This window comes from Dermacentor variabilis, unplaced genomic scaffold (genome assembly GCF_050947875.1).
Source record: "Dermacentor variabilis isolate Ectoservices unplaced genomic scaffold, ASM5094787v1 scaffold_13, whole genome shotgun sequence".
Taxonomy (NCBI): domain Eukaryota; kingdom Metazoa; phylum Arthropoda; class Arachnida; order Ixodida; family Ixodidae; genus Dermacentor; species Dermacentor variabilis.
Genome location: NW_027460291.1, coordinates 44,296,434 through 44,316,017, shown reverse-complemented (window position 1 = coordinate 44,316,017; position 19,584 = coordinate 44,296,434). Strand labels below are relative to the sequence as shown.

Genomic DNA, 19,584 nt, shown 5'->3' with positions numbered 1-19,584 from the left:
ATTTGGCGCCAATAGCTAGGGAATGAGGAAATGGAGCAAGGGGCTTCCAAAAGCCGCGAAGAAGAGAGCAGGTGAACCGATGCAGACAGCACGGTGCAACACCTGGGCGCCTGTTATCGCTGGGAAATTCGTGGGCCGCCGCAAATGCATTGCAAGATATTGGAGTTGGCACTTCTATTTCACTCCGCGAGCGTAATCATGTAAATTAAAGGAATAATTCGACGCCAGTTACACTGACACCTTGAAATGTAGAAACACGAAAGTAGCCTTCTATGGCGATTCACTCCAACGTTCTCCAACGTTCACTCCAACGATTCACTCCAACGGCACATGTTTATGCACATGTGCATAAACATGTGCCGTAAAGCTTGTAGCTAAGAAGGGAATTAATGTAATTCGTTCAGTGTTGAATCAATGGCTTTGGTCGTTCTTGCAGAGGATGTCCACCTGTGCAGATGATTCGAGTAAATTTTGTAGGCCGTTAAATGAAGTGTTAAAAAAGCATGTCTGCAGGCATTACCTATCATATTATTTATCGATAATTTGAAGCTAGGTGGCATCATGCTCATCAGCGCAACGCCATAGACCCTGAGAAAGCATGGCTGGTCGCTATGTTGCCCTCAGTTTCATATTGCCGGTTGTCCGCAGTTCTGTGAAGCTGCTTCTGCGGCTTTTTTTCGCGTAACCTCCTACACTGCTTTGTAAACGGAGAGAAAGAGAGAGATAAAGAACTAAAGAAAAACTGAATAAAGACAAACAAAGGAAGAGGAAAAAAAAGAACAAAAGGGAAAAAAAGAATAAAGAGAAAAACAGAGGAAGAGACAGGGAGAGAGCGAGAGGAAGAAAAGAAAAAAAAGAAAGAGGAAAGAAGCAAGAGAGAGAGGGAGAGAGAGAAAGATGAGATGAGAACGTTTATATCAGCTCTCGTAGAATCTTTTCTCCTTGTCAGAAATGTGATCTAAAGTCGCGGCGTTTGCATGCAGGCGCGACAATACACAGGTGAGCGTGCGAAAAAAGCAGTTGAACGCTTGCACCAGTCGGCGTTCGTCCCCTTTTGTCCTCGTCTACGTTGCGTTGCATCCTTCCCTCAGCACAATGAACCACCTGGCCCAGCAACAAGTTTTACAGTGCCATCTGAGGACAGTACCGGCGGCCAGCGTATGCGTACTTTTGGAGAGAAAGCGATGCTACGCAACGCACTGGAATCGTAACGACCTAGTTCGCCTTCGTCTTTTGAACGCGGTTCATCAAAACAGTTCGTCTACGGTCACGAACGAATGACTGCAGCCACCAGCAAGATCAGCATACGGATGTTTATGAGCTTAATCTGCTGACAGTGTTGGGAAGACAGCAATTGTAGTGCGAATTTCAGGGCGTTCCGAGACGCGCTTTTGAAGCGAGCTGAAAGCGCAGTCTTTGAAATGTGTAGAGCGCCGGGAACACTCTATTCGACGCCGCATTTCGTCGTCAATAATTTTTTTACCGTTCTTGCGAATTACGGAGTTCAGCTGAATTAAACGCAAGAAAGGTGAACTCTAGTCACAAAGTCACGCTCTCCGCATGGAGCAATAAAGTTTTCTGAATTATGATGTTTGTGGTTGAAATATTTATAATTCTTGAACGATCAGAGCTTTTACAAATTGTGAAAATTTACAGGCAAAATTAAGCTTTCTTGCGGAGAGTAGTTCATGAAGTAATATTCGGAAGCAGGTTTTTTACGGTTTACCACTTCAACTTTTGTTACTTAAAGCGGTGCATGTTCAATCAGAGTTCGCAGAGCCATAGCTCAGATTTTGACTTGTCAGGATATCAGGTGGCAGTGCATGCAGAATGCCCGTTCGTGCCACGGACATCCAACGCAAACGGAGAATGAGAGATTTCCTCTAGTAATAATTGTGTTGCAAGGTGAGCACAAATTTGCTACTTCGGTTCCGTCACGAACTTGGTATTCTTTCACCGCCACACTGATTAGTTTACTCATATATTCGCTCAGAGTGCGCTTGCGTGACTGCGCTGCGCGAATTCTGATTCTCAGAATCCGAGCGGTAGTGGAGGTCGTGTGACGCCACAAAGTGATTGCACAGACCGGACAAATGAATCGCAACAGATCGAGAATTTTGCGGTATCATTATCCACTAAAGATGTGACTGACAAGCCCGCTGAAACGATATTCGAGCGAACAACAGCATGACCTACAGTCTTTTGTAAAATGCCTAGGAGCCCCCCAAGTCACTGCGGCGTCACTGGAAACGAAGACGCCGATAATGCAGCTCGGGCAGCTCTTGAAGACGCACAAGAAGAGGCCATACCGCTTTCACGATCCGACGCAGCTAGCAGACTTCGAGTGCTTGCACAGGAGATGACGCTCTCTTCATGGTGCACACCAAACAGCCAGACCAACCAGAGCAACCGTCAATACCACCTGCCCTCTTTGATGCATCTCTATATGCCAACTGGACTCCGCCGAAGCGAGGCGACTCTGCTTTATCGCTTATGGTTAGGGGTGGCTTTCACGAAATCTTACTCATTCCGCATTGGAATGGCCGACAACGCTCTCTGCAATGCCTGTCTTTGCGAGGAGACGCTGCAACACATTCTGTGCGACTGTCCTGAATATAATATTCAGCGACAGTCCCTGGCATCCGTTCTCGCGCACCTTGACACTAGACCATTGTCCCTCGACACGATTTTCACATGCCGCCGACAGAAGACATCGCAGGTGAAGGCGACGAAGGGACTACTTCAGTTTTTGAAAGAGACGGGATTGGACAAGCGGCTCTGACAGTGTTATCACGTACAATGCCAGATTGATAGACTCTACCGGACGATGTTTGTGTGCTGTGCTATGTGCTCTCTCTCTCTCTCCCCCTTCCCCATCTTTCATCGCACCCATCCCTCTCCCATGTGTAGGGTAGCAAGCCGGTTACGCTAAACTGGTTAACCTCCCTGCCTTTCCTTCTCTACTTTTTCCTTCCTTCCTTCCTTCCTAGGAGCCCCAGTGGCCTGTGCTATGTCCCGGTTACGACAAATGTATGACAGAAAGACTCGCGAATCGTGGATTTCGCCAGTAATGTACTGTACCGGAAGGGAATAGAAAAAGGTTGGAGAATGAAATGTGCAAATGCTGAAAAATAAAAAAAAAAGAAATACTGGGTTTTACGGGTCAAAACCACAGTTTTCACACCTGGAGCTCTTTCACGTGCGCACCTAACTGCGATAACGCGAGTGTGTTTTTTTTTTTGCATTTTGCCCCCTGTCAAAATGTGGCTGCATGCTGCTGGCGGGATCGAAGCCGCCACCTCGAACCCAGTGGCGCAACGCCATAGCCATCTAAGCCACCGTGGCGACGATGCAAATGCTGATCCCAATACCTTTGCGTCGCTGTGTGCAGACGATATATTACAGATGAAAGACTTTACGGATATACCGGAAGAAATATGAATGAAAATAAAATTATGCGCGTTAAAAGAAATGTCCGCGCTATGGTTGAACTCTGTTATGGTGAATCCACATAGAATGACACGGCGGTCATTTGCGGCACCAATAATACTGAACGAGTCAATGGACCGATAATTCGCCAGCGGAAGATAAAAAAAAATAACAGAAGCACCGAACCGAACACTACAGACGACGTTGTTCGCGCTTCCCGCTCGCTGTCAGGCGCACGTAGAAACAGCGCTCGAGTGACGCTTCCCCCCAGAAGACTTTCGACAGATCAATATTTCTTGCATTAGAAAGCACCAAAACACATCGATCTCCGCATCGGGAGGCATATTTCTTTCCTCCACGAGAGGGCGTGTGTGTTCGGAGCCCCTCGCCATTATATACCCATAATTTTTCAAGTGACTCACTTACTTCTCGATTTAGGTTACAGACATGGGAGTGAAGTTCCCTCTGTCGCTGCGCTTTTCCGTGCGAGGAAACTTCAGAGCGAATCCTCTGACGGAAGGCTTCGAAATCGACCCTGGCCAAATCTCTCACCGAAGGCGGTGCCTCATGAAATATGCTTGCGGCAGTGTTTGCTGTGCGGAGTGATTCGTGCCTGCTATTAGATGCACTTATTTTTCAGACTCCTTGTAAGGGACTTTTAAATAATGCGAAACATATACCACTGCTTAGTACTCGATCAAATCGTCCTTTCCGATTGCATGAAAATTCAGTCCTCCTGTACTGTACAGGTGGGCGGCTAGCCTTGGCTGTGTTTGTCATTTCTTTTTTTTTGTTCTCGCTGCATTATTATTCAATTCAGTGGCGAACTTACCTCACATGTTCGACCGTAGATAAAAGCAACGGTAAGCGTTGTTTCGTTTTCTGGTTGTGGCACCTGATCTGCGTTGGCTCACACTGCGCATGTGCACACCCGCCGTGTGTGCCTGGATTGTCAAGGGCGTCTTACTGGGAAGAGCATTTATAAGTTAGCAAACGACTTGGTTAATTCTTTGTGGTTCGCAACAAGCACGGTATAACGTGAAGCAAAGACAGATGTTGTCGAAGGTATGACTGGGATGTAACTAACGATGTTGTGGTAAATCCGGGCACGGTTTTGCGAAAGCTAATAGCAAATAACAGTAAATAATTCAGGTGCTATTTTGGGCATTGTCCGATGCCACCATGTTATCAAATATGCCATCTTTTCAACTCTCTTTGGCCCAGAGGGCTGCCGATTGGCTCGAAACAGCCCCATTACAGAATGTGACAATATGGCTGGATTTGGAGAACGCATTGTATATAGGTAGCGTCACGCTGACAGTGTAGTCTATAGGAATTTATGTATTGCGATTTGTTCTAGAATTGGTTGCAGTGATGTTGTAACAGTAAATCAAGCACCAGCAGAGTGAACCCCTTTGAAGAAAGAACCACCAGCATCGTAAAAGCGCCGCGCATATGATATTGGTGGCCTGACTAGTATCACACACCTATGTACAGACACTGGAAGACACTCGTTCACCTGAAATGCGAGTTTCAGCTTAAAGTACAGTTTAAAGGGTGAACGTGAACGTGCTGAAGCTCCGTTTAAAAAAAAAAAACGAACTTCGCGTTTATAAAGAGATAATTTGCTCAAGATAAACGTAACTACGAAAAGGCGCCGATGATAGCTGCCCTATAAGTAAAATGCGATGAATTAGCTATCGACCAATCGTGGCAATTGCAAAGCGCACTGTGTCTCGTTCTGTAGCTCATATTGTGTTCTTATGATGCGTCGCGGAGGGTGGCCAATCTCAACGATGACGTCTGCGCGGCTGTGTTGGAGCCAATGAAAAAAAGACTGGAAAGTGTGGACAATTAATTAAGGCGTGTCACAATACAGCTGAAGGCGTAGAACGCACTAGATAACCCCTTACGCCTAATAATGACGGACCCGTCGTGGTATAAAAGCCAACGTCATCTAACAGCGTCGGAAGAAGTTACAACACTCGTCACGTATTGTGACATCGCGAGCGCTTCGTGAGCGAGAGCTCAAACACAACATTGATAGAAGCAAACAAGATCTGCGCTTCGTAAGAATTCGTTTCCGCGGATTACGTTTGTTTCTGATGACTCGTTCTCTCGGATCGACAAGTTCAGTGGTCGAACCAAGCGCCGACGACGAAAGTAATTAAAATGAAAGCTTGAATACAGCATACAGCCACCTGATAAGCTCATGTGGTATCGTGATGTAATTCGCATAGGAAATGGTCCGCCCATTGATTGCGATGACATAAGGTGTCATTGGTTTGCGAGTAAATGCCACTGGTGCGCATTTTTCTGGTGATATGCTGAGACGGGGGTTGTTTACACAAGTAGCTCGCTGTCAAAGTAGCCGCTCTTTGAAGCCGTGCACGTATCTGAGGACGTGTGACTGCTGAAGTCCACACACAGATGTCGTCTGCGTATATTGAAATTTTGGTGGTAGTTGGCAAGTATTCAGCAGGTCCAATAAGAGCGAGGTTGAATAGCGTCGGGCTGAGAGCACCACCTTGAGGAACGCCGCTGCTGGTATAGCGTCGCGTAGTTGGGCCATCGTCAGTTAACACATAGAATGATCTTGCAGATAGGTAACTTGCAATCCACAAAAAGACTCGACCACCTAGGCCAACCGTCACAAGAGCGCCGAGAATGGCCTCATGTAATACGTTATCGTATGCCCCTTTCACATCTAAGAATAGAGCTGCATATAAACGCTTACGAGACTTTTCGTGCTGGACAAATGAAACGAGATCAACTACATTGTCAATGGAAGAGCGGTCACGTCGGAAACCAGCCGTGGAATTCGAATAAATCTTCTAGTGTTCAAGGTACCATTCCAGGCGTCCAAGGATCATCCGTTCCATTATCTTTCCTACATAGCTGGCCAGCGCTATTGGGCGGTAAGAGGTGAGCTCTAGCGGGGATTTGCCCTGCTGCAAGAGTGGCACCAGGCGGATTACTTTCCATTCGTCAGGAACATTTCCCTCCTGCAATGAGGTGTTGTAAAGACTCAACAATGCTCTCCGTGCGGATTCTCCGAGATAGCACAAGGTTCGGTATGATATACTATCTGGACCCGGAGATGATGAGTGCCTGCAGAGAGCTAGTGCCATCTCGAGCTCATCCATTGTAAAAGGAAGGTCCATGCAGCAATCACGGGTATGGGGAACGTCGTCTCGGGCTGGAGGATCTGGACGAGTCGCTTGGTCTGCCATCCACGCACAAAAGTCTTCTGGGCTACCTCAGTCTCATGTAAATGATCTCAACTAATACATTATCCTATTACATGACCGAGACCTCTGTTGCAGCCCGTACGTGGCCTACATTAAACGGCGCCGGACAGCAACCTCCCAGTTGTTTAAATACTTGACAGGAAAGACGTGAGGGATGATAGTAGACGCAATGCTGAAACTCTACAGAGCTCTCTTTCTCGGTTTTTTAAGATATAGTTTACCTGTACTGAACAACATCTGCAAGACAAATATTCGTGTTCTGCAGGCAGAACAAGCTCAAGCACTCAGTTTGCCTTGTTTTGCCCAGATGCACCTCAACAGAGGCAACTATTGCAATTGCTCCGGACCATTCAATGCAAACTCACATCACGGTGGAAGCCCTGAGAACGCACATCAGACATTTTGCACGTGCCCCCTATCACCCCCTTGCAACACTACCTTAAAAGAGGCACCAAGCATCATTCTCTAAAACTATCCTCAAGTAAAGCGACAAACTTCCCTCGGGCTTCACCGCTGAATCTAAACCATCGATACCCCAATGGTGTCTTATCAGCCCCACAGTCCATCTCAGCGTACCAGGAATCGGGAAAAAGTCTGAGCTGTCGTCGCCTGTGCTGAAACAACTGTCTCTGCTTCTTCTGCGCGTGAGGTACGCGGACAGTATATCTATCTATACTGATGGTTCCACAAACAACACCCAGCGTTCGTCCGATGCTGTGGTCGTCCCCAGCAAGAGCTATTACCATCAGCTTTAGGACTGACCACCCAGCGACATCGACGTCTGCGGAACTAGCTGCTCTTCGCGGTGCACTTTGTTTCGTCAATCAGGAACCACCTCGACAATGGTCAATCTTCGGCAACCCAAAGGCAGCCATACAATCTGTGCTATCAGCTCTGCGTCGCGGGCCACTTGAACAGCTCGTGTTCGATATTAGATGACTACTCCACACATCACATGAGAAAGGACACCACGTGACGCTTCAGTGGCTGCCAAGTCACTGCGGCGTCATAGGAAATGAAGACGCCGATAAAGCCGCTCGGGCAGCTCTTGAAGACACACAGGAAGAGGCCATACCACTTTCACGGTCCGACGCAGCCAGCAGACTTCGAGTGCTTGCACAGGAGATCAAGCTCTCTCTATAGTGCACACCAAGCAGCCAGACCAACCGGAGTAATCCTCAATACGACCTGCCCTCTTTGATGCATCTCTGTATGCCAACTGGACTCCGCCGAAGAGAGGCCACTCTACTTCATCGCTTATGGCTAGGGGTGGCTATCACGAAATCTTACTCATTTCGCATTGCAATGGCCGACAGCGCTCTCTGCAATGCCTGTCTTTGCGAGGAGACGCTGGAACACATTCTGTGCGACTGTCCTGAATATAATGTTCAGAGACAGTCCCTGGCGTCCGTTCTAGCGCACCTTGACAATAGACCATTTTCAGTTGCAACTATTTTCACATATCGCCGACAGAAGACATCGCAGCTGAAGGCGACGAAGGGACTACTTCGGTTTATGAAGGAGAGCCGCTTGGACAAGCGGCTGTTACAGTGATGTCATGTAGCGCGTAAGAGTGACGGACTGTAACTAACGATCTGTGTGCCGTGTTATGTGCTCTCTCTATCTCTTCTCCCCATCTTTCATTCCCCCATCCAGCTCCTATGTGTAGGGTAGCAAACTGGTTAAGCCAAACTGGTTAACCTCCCTGCCTTTCCTTCTCCACTTTTTCCTTCCTTCCTTCCGTGATGTAATTCGTAAAAAACCCGGCACCACTTTTAAACGAAAAAAATAATAAAAAAATAATCTTACACAACTGATCGGCAGAGAAAACTTCAGCCAATCCTGAAGCTTGACATATCATTGGCGGAAGCGAGCGGCCGTTAGCAAAGAGCGCGTATACGAAAGAAAAGCTTTGCGAATTCAGCCCCAGTGTGTCACCAATTCAGGTTTGGCTTTAGCAGTGTGCCTGCTAAAACCTGCATTGATTGAGGTGTGTGTGGGCGCGGTCTTTCAGCAGCGTGCTGCACCACCCTCGCCCGTACCAGAGAGCGTAAAGGCGCGAAGAGCGTGCGACCGGAATTCTTTGCCAATCGTCACGCGTCGACGTGACATCGACATTCACTTCACCGTCACTGCGTCAGTACAATAAAATGTGCGAATTTAGGCGATTGCACGGTCTCGCAGACCGGTATATGTGGTTGGTACGAAGTTCTGAGTTTGAGCGGTCACTCTCCACGAACTTACCATGCACTGCAGAGAGTATGACGGTAATTTTTACCAACTTAAATATATGGGCGAGTATATGCTTTCCAGCAAACTGGTCCACGTTCCACTACTCGGAACTTGCGAAGCGAATGTTCTTGGCCACTCGGGTACCTCTCCATACATTTTGATACCTTTGAAATTCGAAACAAGGCCGAGTTACCCGAGTTACCTCTGGCGCAGGTCACATTACTGCAGTTACGACTGCACATCTGTCAAACGCTGATTTGGTTTACATATCCACAGACGATTAAACTATTGCAGGCAGCACGTCTTGTGCGGTGGCAATATCCTCAAGATTGGTGTTTATCACATTCAAGTGCTCTCGCATTTGGCCGCAGCCACCTATAGCAGGTGGGCCACAGTATGGGATCACAAGGAGTCCCTCCACAGTGTATGTTCGACCATGTATCTAGGACCACGAGTTCACGAAGATTTCCGTTCGTAAAAGCTCTTTCCCACTGACCAGCTGCCTCCTTTGACATGTCCAGCATCGGGTTTGGCTTGAATATTTTCTTACGAAAAATTCTAGCGTAAGAAAGTTTTGCAAATATTGTTAACATCTGGCTTCCGAAATTGAAGCTTACCACTGCGGTAGTGAAAATTAGAGCTACTGTATATGCTACCACAGGTAGCATATGCAGTAAGTCTAGTGGAAATGGGCACGCCCATCAAACTCTGCTGTCTGATGGGCCACTGCGGCACAATCGGCAATTAAAGTGCCGTAGTAAACGTACGCTGCGGCCATGAAGTTGAACGCGCGTCCGTGCGGTTGACAAGGCTTGACGAAGGGCGGTATTTCGGCTACTTGCGCGTCGCACTACAGTGGAGCAGCCAAACAAGACAGATGCCCTCAGAACTATGGAGAGTTCGAGTGAGCAGCAATGGACGAACAAAGCATGTTGCTCGGGCTGACGTTTCGACAAGAGGACTTCACAAGAAACCCGGCGAAGACAAGTCGGCGCGTCGAAACTTGGCTCCCGCAACATGCCTTGTTCGGCAACTATTAATTGCGTTAGAACAATGGAATACAGCCGAACCCGCTAACTTCAACCACCTGCACTCATGCAAAGGTTTGTTGCTCCTCCTACAGCTGCCCGGTCTATCTTGGTGCGAGGTTACTTTAGAAAGTCGCTTGCCCTTGAGCGCTGCGTTTGAAAGCGTCTCCTGCATATTTATGGGCAATACGAACAGCTGGCGTTATACATGTCATCGAAACGAAAGTAATGTACACATAAGAAGACGCGAGAAGAAAAAAAAGGGGGGGGGGAGAGCACATTTTGCTATTCTCACACTTCTTGGACCGTGGCTTTTACTCACGAAAGCGTTCTTCCACTACACTTGTTCGTAAGAGCAGATGTTAGCCAATCGTGATGCTGGACATAGTGTTAGAAGATGTAGCCGGCGCCAATAGCAAACAGCCCTTACGAACAAAAAGCTTTGCGAATTCGTCCCCTACGCTCTTAAAAAAATTTACACCCTTCGGGGCTTATCTTGTCCCACAACAATAATAGTCATCTGTCTTTCTCGCATTTCCGTTAACGCTGCGAGTCCGGTACTTCCAAGCCACGAACGGCAAGCGCGTTATCTGCGTGACATAGCATTCTCGACAGGAAAGTATAGCGAGCGCAGAGTTTGAAGAAAGGAAACGCAAGCAAGGTAGATGACAATTATTGTTGTGGGGCAAATATACACCCCAAAGGGTGCAACTATTTTTAGAGTGCATTGACTTACCGCATTTTGGAGCGAATATGTATGATTTCAACTATAACCAACTAGCCCAACAACATTATGTAACGATGGCGCGTTGTCGTACACATTTTCCAAGAGCGGAGAGAGAATCGAACACAACCCTTGCCGGTGCCCGTTATTTAATCACCAGAGAGATTGTTGGACTGCCACCCTAAGCCAATTAGACAACAGGCCACCCACAAAAGTAGATATTGGACGCCGGACGCGAGCTCAATCGGCAAACAAAGCCACTAGAGCAATGCGGCACATACTAAAGGTGACTCGATCAACTCAACCCACCTTTCAAATCGCAGGGAACATGGCTGCCTGCACGTCCATATAGCCTATTATTACTCTTAAGAGGAAGCTTTAGCTCGTGGCCTTCTAACTGTATACATGGGAAAGGAGAAATAGTTTTCCGGGGCATTTGATGAGGTTTGTTGCATTTAACGAAAAAGTTAAAATCTAGTGACTGTTACTAGAGAATTTTCGATTTAGGCCGTCAATGTATTAATAAAGATTGTGAAATATCGCAAATTTTGAGAAAGCGCCACTGTTGAGCTCACAACTATGTAACTCAGCAATGCAAAATGATATAACAGTTCTGTAAATTGCATATAATAGTACTAGTAATAGTAATTGCATATAATAGTATAATAATCAAGTGGACAGAGATGATTACACATGGCTGTCAAATATATCAGTAATATGTGAGTAGGACTCATGGAAATTCCTTGTAGACAATGAAGCTAATTCACGTGTCCCATAATCTGACAAATCAAATTTGTCCGCTTTGAATGCTCTGATGGACGCAGTTTGTAGAACTGCGACATGTGTTCTAGGTGCAGAGCCACGAAGTTGTAAACTTCGTGCTTCAATTTTTTCAAGCTTACTAATTTTCGTAAATTCCTTTTAAAGAATTCCGGCCCTAAATCAAAATTACGCTAACAGCAGTCACCATAATTTGACCTTTTCTCGCAAATGCAACAAATTTTGTTAAAATCAGCCCAGTGGTTATCTCAGAAAAGCGTTGCTGCGTTTTACATGTATTTGAATAGGGGACAGAGCTGGGCCTGAGCTTAAGCTTCCTCTTAAGGTGAAGCCATTATGCAAGACTTTGCGCCGGCATTCGCGCTTATGCGGGTGCACACACACACACACACACACACACACACACACACACACACACACACACACACACACACACACACACACACACACACACACACACACACACACACACACACACACACACACACACACACACACACACACGCACACGCACACACACACACACACACTCACTCACGCGCGAGCGCGCACGTAGAAATAGAATTTTTATGAAATAGGTGTTATTTGAGCATTTTAATGCACAGAAAGGCTTGCATAAACGCGACGAAACGTACCTCAGAGCAACTTTTAACACCCTTAGCAGCATTGAAACAAACTAATATATTAACGTAATAGAACTACTTAAAAATCATTTTATTCACCAGTTTGCCCAACTTCACTGAAGAAGGGTAGCGGGATAAACAAGGAACCAGTTAGAAACACGACACGAGCCCACCTTACTTAGTCACCCTAATTAAAGAAATTCACCTCAGTACTCAAACAAATATAACTGCATGGAAAAATGTATTTTGTTTGCCGAGAAAGTGTCCTTATTCACATAAAGCTCTTGCGATAAACTATTTCGTAAGAGAAAATTCCAGCCAATCCTGGGGCTGTACATATTGTAAGCGAGGATGGGCGGGCAATGGCAAAGACCGCTTACGAAATTAAAACTTTATAAATGCGGCCCCAGGTGTTCTCATCGCTGCTCTATCACGGATTATACAACTCAGTGCAGGATTAACTCAAAGAATGAAGTGCTGCCTGCGGCAGAATCGTAAGCTATCTCTGCCGAATGACAGCGTCGATATGTGGAAGCTCAACGTAAACGTCAAGCGCAAGCGACTGTCGAACAGCGTCGTGCTCGCTTAAAGAGTGCGACTATAGACTCACGCTTCATCGTACAATTAAGATGTTCCAACGCGCAAGCGGATTTAACGAGTTACTTATATAGCAAGACTGCGTTCTCGTGCAACTGCATTTTGTGTCACTGCTTCTGCCGCTGCACCTAGTTTGCGTCTGATGATGTGCGAAGAGTAGGGTGGTTCCTGCTATTTTTTTTTATTTACTTCCGTTTCTGCCTCCACCAGTCTAGAGCGGCAAATCATTTGTATAAACGCGGTTACTTTCTCTCTCTCTCTCTACAACTTTGGCTTCACTGCACAGTTACTTCACTTCACTGCACAGTACATAAAATGCACGTGCAAAATACGTCAATGCAACTAGGTTCGAAGACGACGGCTGTGATGCCGTGCGCGGCATACAAGAGCACGATAGAGGAAATTGAAGCAAAGTTAAGTTATACTGCACTGAAGTGAGCTAGAGGCACGACAAGGCGTTGGATCGGAAAAGGGCGATCAAGTGCGACGATCGCTCGAGAGCAATATTCGGCCCGGAAATGCCTCAACAATCGGAATGGCGCGCGACTGAACGCTTCCGTTCTCGCGAGCAAGAGTGCGCTCTGATACGGTTGCAATCAGGAAAGTTAGAGCTGCCGTACCCTGCGGCTACAGGAGCCAACTGAAGATTTCGAGCCACCGCTTACGTATCGATCTGCTCTCCATTGTCGATGAGGAACGAGCGCCAAGCGTACATTCAGTCTTCACATCACGGCCATCATTTTTATACCCGTTTCGTCGCGACGAAGCTTCGCTGTAGAAATGCCAGCAATCAGTCATACTTTTCAAAGCGTGTCGGGTTGTCACTCCCCCTTCCTCTGCCAGTGCGCTGGAGTTGCGCCCACTTAAGTCACGAGAAGTGAATCAAAATGACGAGAAATAAATAATGGCACTTACAAAGAGCCGACAACCGTGGGTCACTTCGTGTTTATGCCATATCACATTTAATAAAATGGTAATGATGTGCATGGAAGACACACGGCAAGGTACTCGTAATTGTCCGACGATCGAGAGTGCGGAGACGTCCTCAGCGTATCGACATGCACTACTGAAATGTCGCATTGGTTGAAAGATTATGACGGCACATTATGGCAGCGCGCTATAACGAAAGGCTAGTCTCCCTTTCCTAACTTCGCGTTGCTTTGCATGTTTAGCAGTACTAGTTTTTTTTGTGTGTAATAGAGGGTCAAGGCGTGGAGGCGTGGACCACACTTGACTGCGCCGACGAAATGGGCTCCGCTTAGCGTACCTGCAGCCCGGCGATATCGGCGGCCGAGTGCCGGTCGACGCCAATGACGAAGACTCCAAGGCCGTACTCCTGGCCGCCGCGGATGGTGAGGCCCAGGCTGCGGCCCTTGTCCACGTTGAGGCTCACCTGTACGTGTATAGGACGGCGGTGTCAGTTTGGAGAGGGGGAAACAAAACAAAGGCGTGCAACCTCCCAAAGCAACGCACGAGCTGTGAGAAAAGCAGTGTAGTGCGAAGTTCGGGACCTATTTCGACCACCCGAGGCTCTGTAACAGGCATGGCACACAGAAACGTATACATGCCTGCCACCCCCATCGGGATGTGGCGCTGCGGCAGGAAATGCAACCCGGGTCCTCGTGCTCATATGGAGAATGCCATAGCTGAGGAGACAACGTGGCAGGTCAGACAGAGATATAACGCGCACACTCTGCTACTGGCGGTCCTGTTCCTTCATTTAGCTTGGGCCTCGTGAGTGTTTCGTGGAGGCGGCTGAGGTCAAAACCGGAGTGCGCTGAGGGGGCGTAAAGGCCACCTCCGCGTCAGAGCACTGTCTCGCCAAGTTGCCTGCGCAGGCAGCGGCTTGGGTGTGCGTCCGGCGCCATGTGTGTTCTTCGTGTCTACACCATGTGACTCATGGATTTACACGCGAACAAGCGACGCTTTTACACCGCATCAGGACCGACTCCGCGTACACCCCACCTTGGTTATTCAAGAATGGGCTTCGCGCTTCACCACTCTGTGTTTTCTGTGGTGACATTGGCGACATCGAACATTTCATTTGGCTATGCCCGCAGTTTTACACAGAAAGAAAAGCGATGGTCGACAACCTACAAAAAAGCGGTCTCACGCACAGGACCTTTGAAGACGTTGTTTTCACCGGAGGGCCCGCGGCATTCAAGAAGAGAGCGCAACGACTGCTGATAGCCTTCCTGCTAGACACGCGCCTCATTGACACCTGGTGACACACCCCTGATCTCAACTCGAAGGAGGATCAGGCGGAACAATTGCCGGCTATGTATGCCAGGCTAACCCCGCCTGCTTCAACATCACCACTACCACCACCACCACCACCATCTACATCCTGTAAGTCGTCTGCGGTAGCCTGCGAGCTACCTTGTTAAGGATTCCTGAGTTTTACAGAAGCCGCCCATGGTAACTACTTCTACCGGCTTATTACGCTTAGGTGCTTCCTTGATGATTGGATTCCTGTTGAGCGCTTCTCCACTTTTTGCGCTGTCAAAAAACGCCACCTGCATTTGACGCCGTTGTTGCCTGAAAACTGTGAGGCGGCGAATGAGAGAACGTATTAAATGTCAGCAAGCGTTGCAGGGACATGTACTCGTCGCGATGGCTTAGTGGCTTTCGTTGACCTTGTGCTGCTTGCTGAGCACGACGTCGCAGGTTGGATTCCTGGCCGCAGAGGCCGCAATCTGGTGGTGTCTGAATGCCGAAACTCTTGTGTATAGTGCCTTTGGTGCACGCTAAAGAAGCTGATATTATTAAAACAAGCCGGAGCTCCACACTACGGCGTCCCAAGTAAGCTGTTCTGCGGTTCCGGAAAATTGAACTCTACAATACTTTTTTTTCTCGAAATAAACACGAAGGACGTGTAACAGTAAATTAAAAAAAAGTAAGTGTAATTCTAAAATCGATGCTTCTGGGCCGCGGAAACACCACCGGTGTAAGTGCGGATGCACGTTTATCGTGTAGAGAGGCCACATGTGGCTGCATAGTTATAGTATGCGTGTAAAGATATGCGGGGGGGGGGGGGGAGGGCCCGCCCCGAAAGCGGCGAAGGAAAGTGATTTTGATTAAGCTGCCCTAATCACGCGTGCACCCATAGCCCTTTACAATGTGGAGAATCCTGAATGTTACATTTCTACAGTTAACGCAGATGCTTTTGTCAAGACAAACTGAATGGAAATATATAGTTCCTAAATACCCGGTTCTTTACTCGTACTTAACGCTATACTCCTAATAAGTGAACAAATTGTTTTTGTTCTTGTTGTCGATGATATTGTCATTAATTAATTTGTCGGCATCATCGATAACAAGAACAGAAAGCAGACGCAGGCAAATATTTCGCCTCCGACCCCCCCAAGGCCCGCTGCAGAGGAGTGCCCTGTCACCCCCTGCTACGCACCTTGTGCACGGGCGCTCCCCACGACGCTGGCGGTGATGTGGGCCGGCCGTCGCGGGTCACCCAGGCGTAGCCGCTGTGCCGGGACGGAGACACGACGCTCAGCCGCAGGGTCCGGTGACTCTCCAGGACCTGCGCCCGGCGACATTCGGCCGGAAGAGCGAAAGAGTGGAAGGCACGCCAAATGCCGATGTCGATAAATCTCGGCTGATAACCGTTGTTAAGCAATACATGTTGTCCTAGACGCACAGGGTCGCCCATGCACTCGAAACTCGTCATTAGTACACAAGCATTCAAGGGTATAGCTAATGTTTCGAGATGAAACTTAAAACTTTCCAGATGAGCTTACAAATGAATCTTTGACATCAGTACGTATCTGCGTTATAGGTGTCATATGCGTCACACATTCTCCGTGAGGTGCAAACAGTGTTCAAGGTATATCGAGTTAAATACCAATCAAGTTTTTCTCGCGAAAGTGGACGCCTCTGTAAAAATTTGCGTTACCGTGTTCAATGGGATGCTCTGAATGCAAACAGCAAAGGTGGTGCCATCTGCCGTCCCCACGTTTAGTCCAAGCGGCATGGAACTTTTACTGCAACTAGCTGCTGCGCTTCGTGTATATATCGATGAATGAAGAGTATAGTCAAACGCAGAAAGGTTCATAACGCATTCTAGTTATGTACAACAGTGTATAATAGTCGCGCCTTGATGGCGCGACCCTTACATAGCTACCGGCGGAGCTCTTCATGACGCCACCGTTGTGAGACGCACCTGGTCGCTGCCAGATGACTGTCCCTTGTGTCCAGCAGTAGTTGGCTTGTGTGCGGCTTCGCGCCAAGTCGCACTCATGTACATTTGGAACGCCGCGAAGCATTTCAAGAACAACGCTGAACTTTGCTGCCTCTCTCGCTACTTCGACCAACGGGCGAAACTATGGCGCGGGAAATGAGACCGTCGGGAAATCGCCGGTGTTGGCGGCCAGCGAAATATTAGATAAAGCCATAGCTTGGAGTTCAGCGCCCAGCACTCCACGCAGACCAGTGACACAGCAGCCCAGTAGGAACGCCATGGTGATTATAGTGTAATTTCTCATACACGCTTATGCCGGCAGCGGAAGGCAGTACACTCCCGTCTCCGCCACCAAGCGGATTGTGCGGAACGCTGGCGGTGCGTCCGCGTCCCTTCGTCGTTTTTGCAGCCAAAAGCGCTCCGCGCATCTGGAGACCCCCTTACGCCACCACGCGCATGCGCCGCCGATAGCGGGACAGCGCGACGATGGCGGCGGCGGCACAAGAATGCGCCTCGAGCGTCCGTGTAATTTCTATCGCAGTAACGGGAGGGACAGCCTGCGCCTGCAAATGCACCACAGGCTTAAGTAAAAGTATGTATGAGCACCAAATATTACGGGAAAATCAGCAGGGAAAGTACGGAAAATAAAAGAGAGGGAGGAAAAACCCCCAACAACAGGAAAAGAAGGACTGTCAGTGCGACACTGCATAGACGCAGATAAAGCCCCCACACGGCCGATTCAGCACCCGTACTCGGAAAGCTCTTACGCTAGAACTATTCGTGTACGAACTAGACAACGAGACACTGGACGGTCGGCAGCTGTCAGAACGAAACATAGCGTAGTGGACGCTGAAGACCAGCTAAAGCGCTATAGTTCGCTTTCTGCGGTCTGCGAGATATGCTGTGACAATGACGTATGCCGCCTCAGAATTTTCCGCCCCGTTTTCTCTTTCTTCTTTCGTATATATTAAAACCCCTTCCTCCCACAGCGCAGGGTAGCGAGCCGCATTTTATTCTGGCTAATCTCCATGCCTTTCCGCTCTTTCGCTCTCTCTCTCTATCGCTTGTGAAAGTAAGCAGAGCTTGAAAAGGGCCTAGTCGGTGTACTTTCATCGTTGCGCTGCGGCAAGCACGGTGACACATAAGGTTAGTAGAGAAGAAGGAACGCACAAGTGGAACGCAAGCTGTCAATTTAAAACTAAGTTTTATTCGAAAAGAATGAAGAATTTATAACCGTAACTGCTATCAGCAGCTGCAGTTTACATGCGCAAATAGAAAAAAAATAGAGACAAAAGGAAGGTAAAAGAATAAAAAGAAGATCTGACATCTTAAGAACTGGATTTGAATGTGAGGCAGTGACAGTGACGGCTCGCTTACGTAAGCTTCTGCACCAGCTGAAGCCAAGTAAAACGCTTCCCATGTCTCCATGATGGCAGTCGTCCATCAAAACACACCCGTTAATGGCATCACCTTGGGGCCCCCAATATTACTCACGGGGAGGAGGTGGCTATCGCGCTTGCTGCCGCAGATCAGGCGTCTCGACTCATCATTATTGATTTGAGGGGGGCTTGCCGCAATATAGAACGAGGCCAAATCCCATATCGTGCCTTCCAAATTCTTAAGAAATGTGAGAAGCAGGGAGAAATGGAGAAGCAGAAGTAGCCGACGCTACAGCCCGCACGCTTCATTTCCGGGCGTCGCCTCTATCACCCGTCGACTAGGTCCTTCCTTTGAAACCGGCAATCACCATTAATGAAATCTCACTGCTGTATCAGCTCAATCACGGCCCATACTTCCCCCCCTTGCAAAGGCCCCAAAAAACGGAGGAGCGCTGGCTTCTCCGTCTCTACACGAATATAGTACTGTGCCCGGCGGTGCTGAAACACTCCAACCCAGCATTTTCGGGCGAGTGCCCGCACTGTGGGGAGGCGTTTGCGGACACATACCACATGGTGTGGGCATGCCACTCCAACCCTGCTTTCCCCCCAACCCCCCCCCCTACCCGAGAGGACTGGGAGGCCACCCCGCTCGGCTGCTCAACCCTCCAGGACCAACGTACCCTGGTGGCCCGAGCCAAAGCCGCTGCAGAAGCCACGGGGGTCCCGGACTAGGGTCACTGTGCGTGTGTCGCTGTGCCTGCCCCAGTGCAATGGAACATTGAAACACTTGCTTCTGTCTGTGTTTCAAAAACGTATCTCCTTACGATTTGGAGGGAAAGACCACCGGCTAGTTGAGTGCGTCCGGTTTTTGTTTATGATAGGCCTCTAAATTGCTATTTTCTTCATGTCGCTGTGCCTGTCTGTAATTAAACTGCCTATGCCAACGGTGTCACGCCTGACAAAGACGACAAAGACAACCTACGTCCAAAAATGTTTGTGCATTCCGCTTTAGGCGCACGAATCGACGGTCTGCAGTTCGTAACTGCTATTTATCATTGGCCAGGCACTTTCGCTGATAATACGTCCGACAACACGATTGGTTGGTACGTACTCTTACGAACTGTTTTAGCGTAAGAACGCGCTTGTAAATACGAACCCAGGGGTGCTATGCAGGATGCCCCAGGTTTCTCCACTTGCCTGAGCTTATCTCGACGCCCGTCGGCGCAACAAAGGTAGCGAGGAACGCTCGAAAGGAGCCGACAATGGAATGTCCACATAAAGCCACGTATGTCAACACGGGGAGCGCACCCTGCACCCGCCGCTTCCATGTTTCAAACAGAGATGAC

The 19,584-nt window shown here is 48.4% G+C and overlaps 1 protein-coding gene across 2 annotated transcripts in view; it reads right to left on the bottom strand.

Annotated features, from left to right (window-relative positions):
• The window catches only part of LOC142566856 (whirlin-like), a 428,510-nt gene that overhangs the window by 308,521 nt on the left and 100,405 nt on the right, over positions 1-19,584 (bottom strand). For both annotated transcript variants that reach the window (XM_075677763.1, XM_075677764.1), the window contains exons 4-5: positions 16,074-16,202; positions 13,932-14,057 (exon numbers count right to left, since the gene is read on the bottom strand). In XM_075677763.1, the coding sequence (XP_075533878.1) occupies positions 13,932-14,057; positions 16,074-16,202 (255 nt within the window). The remainder of the gene's footprint in view (positions 1-13,931; positions 14,058-16,073; positions 16,203-19,584) is intronic.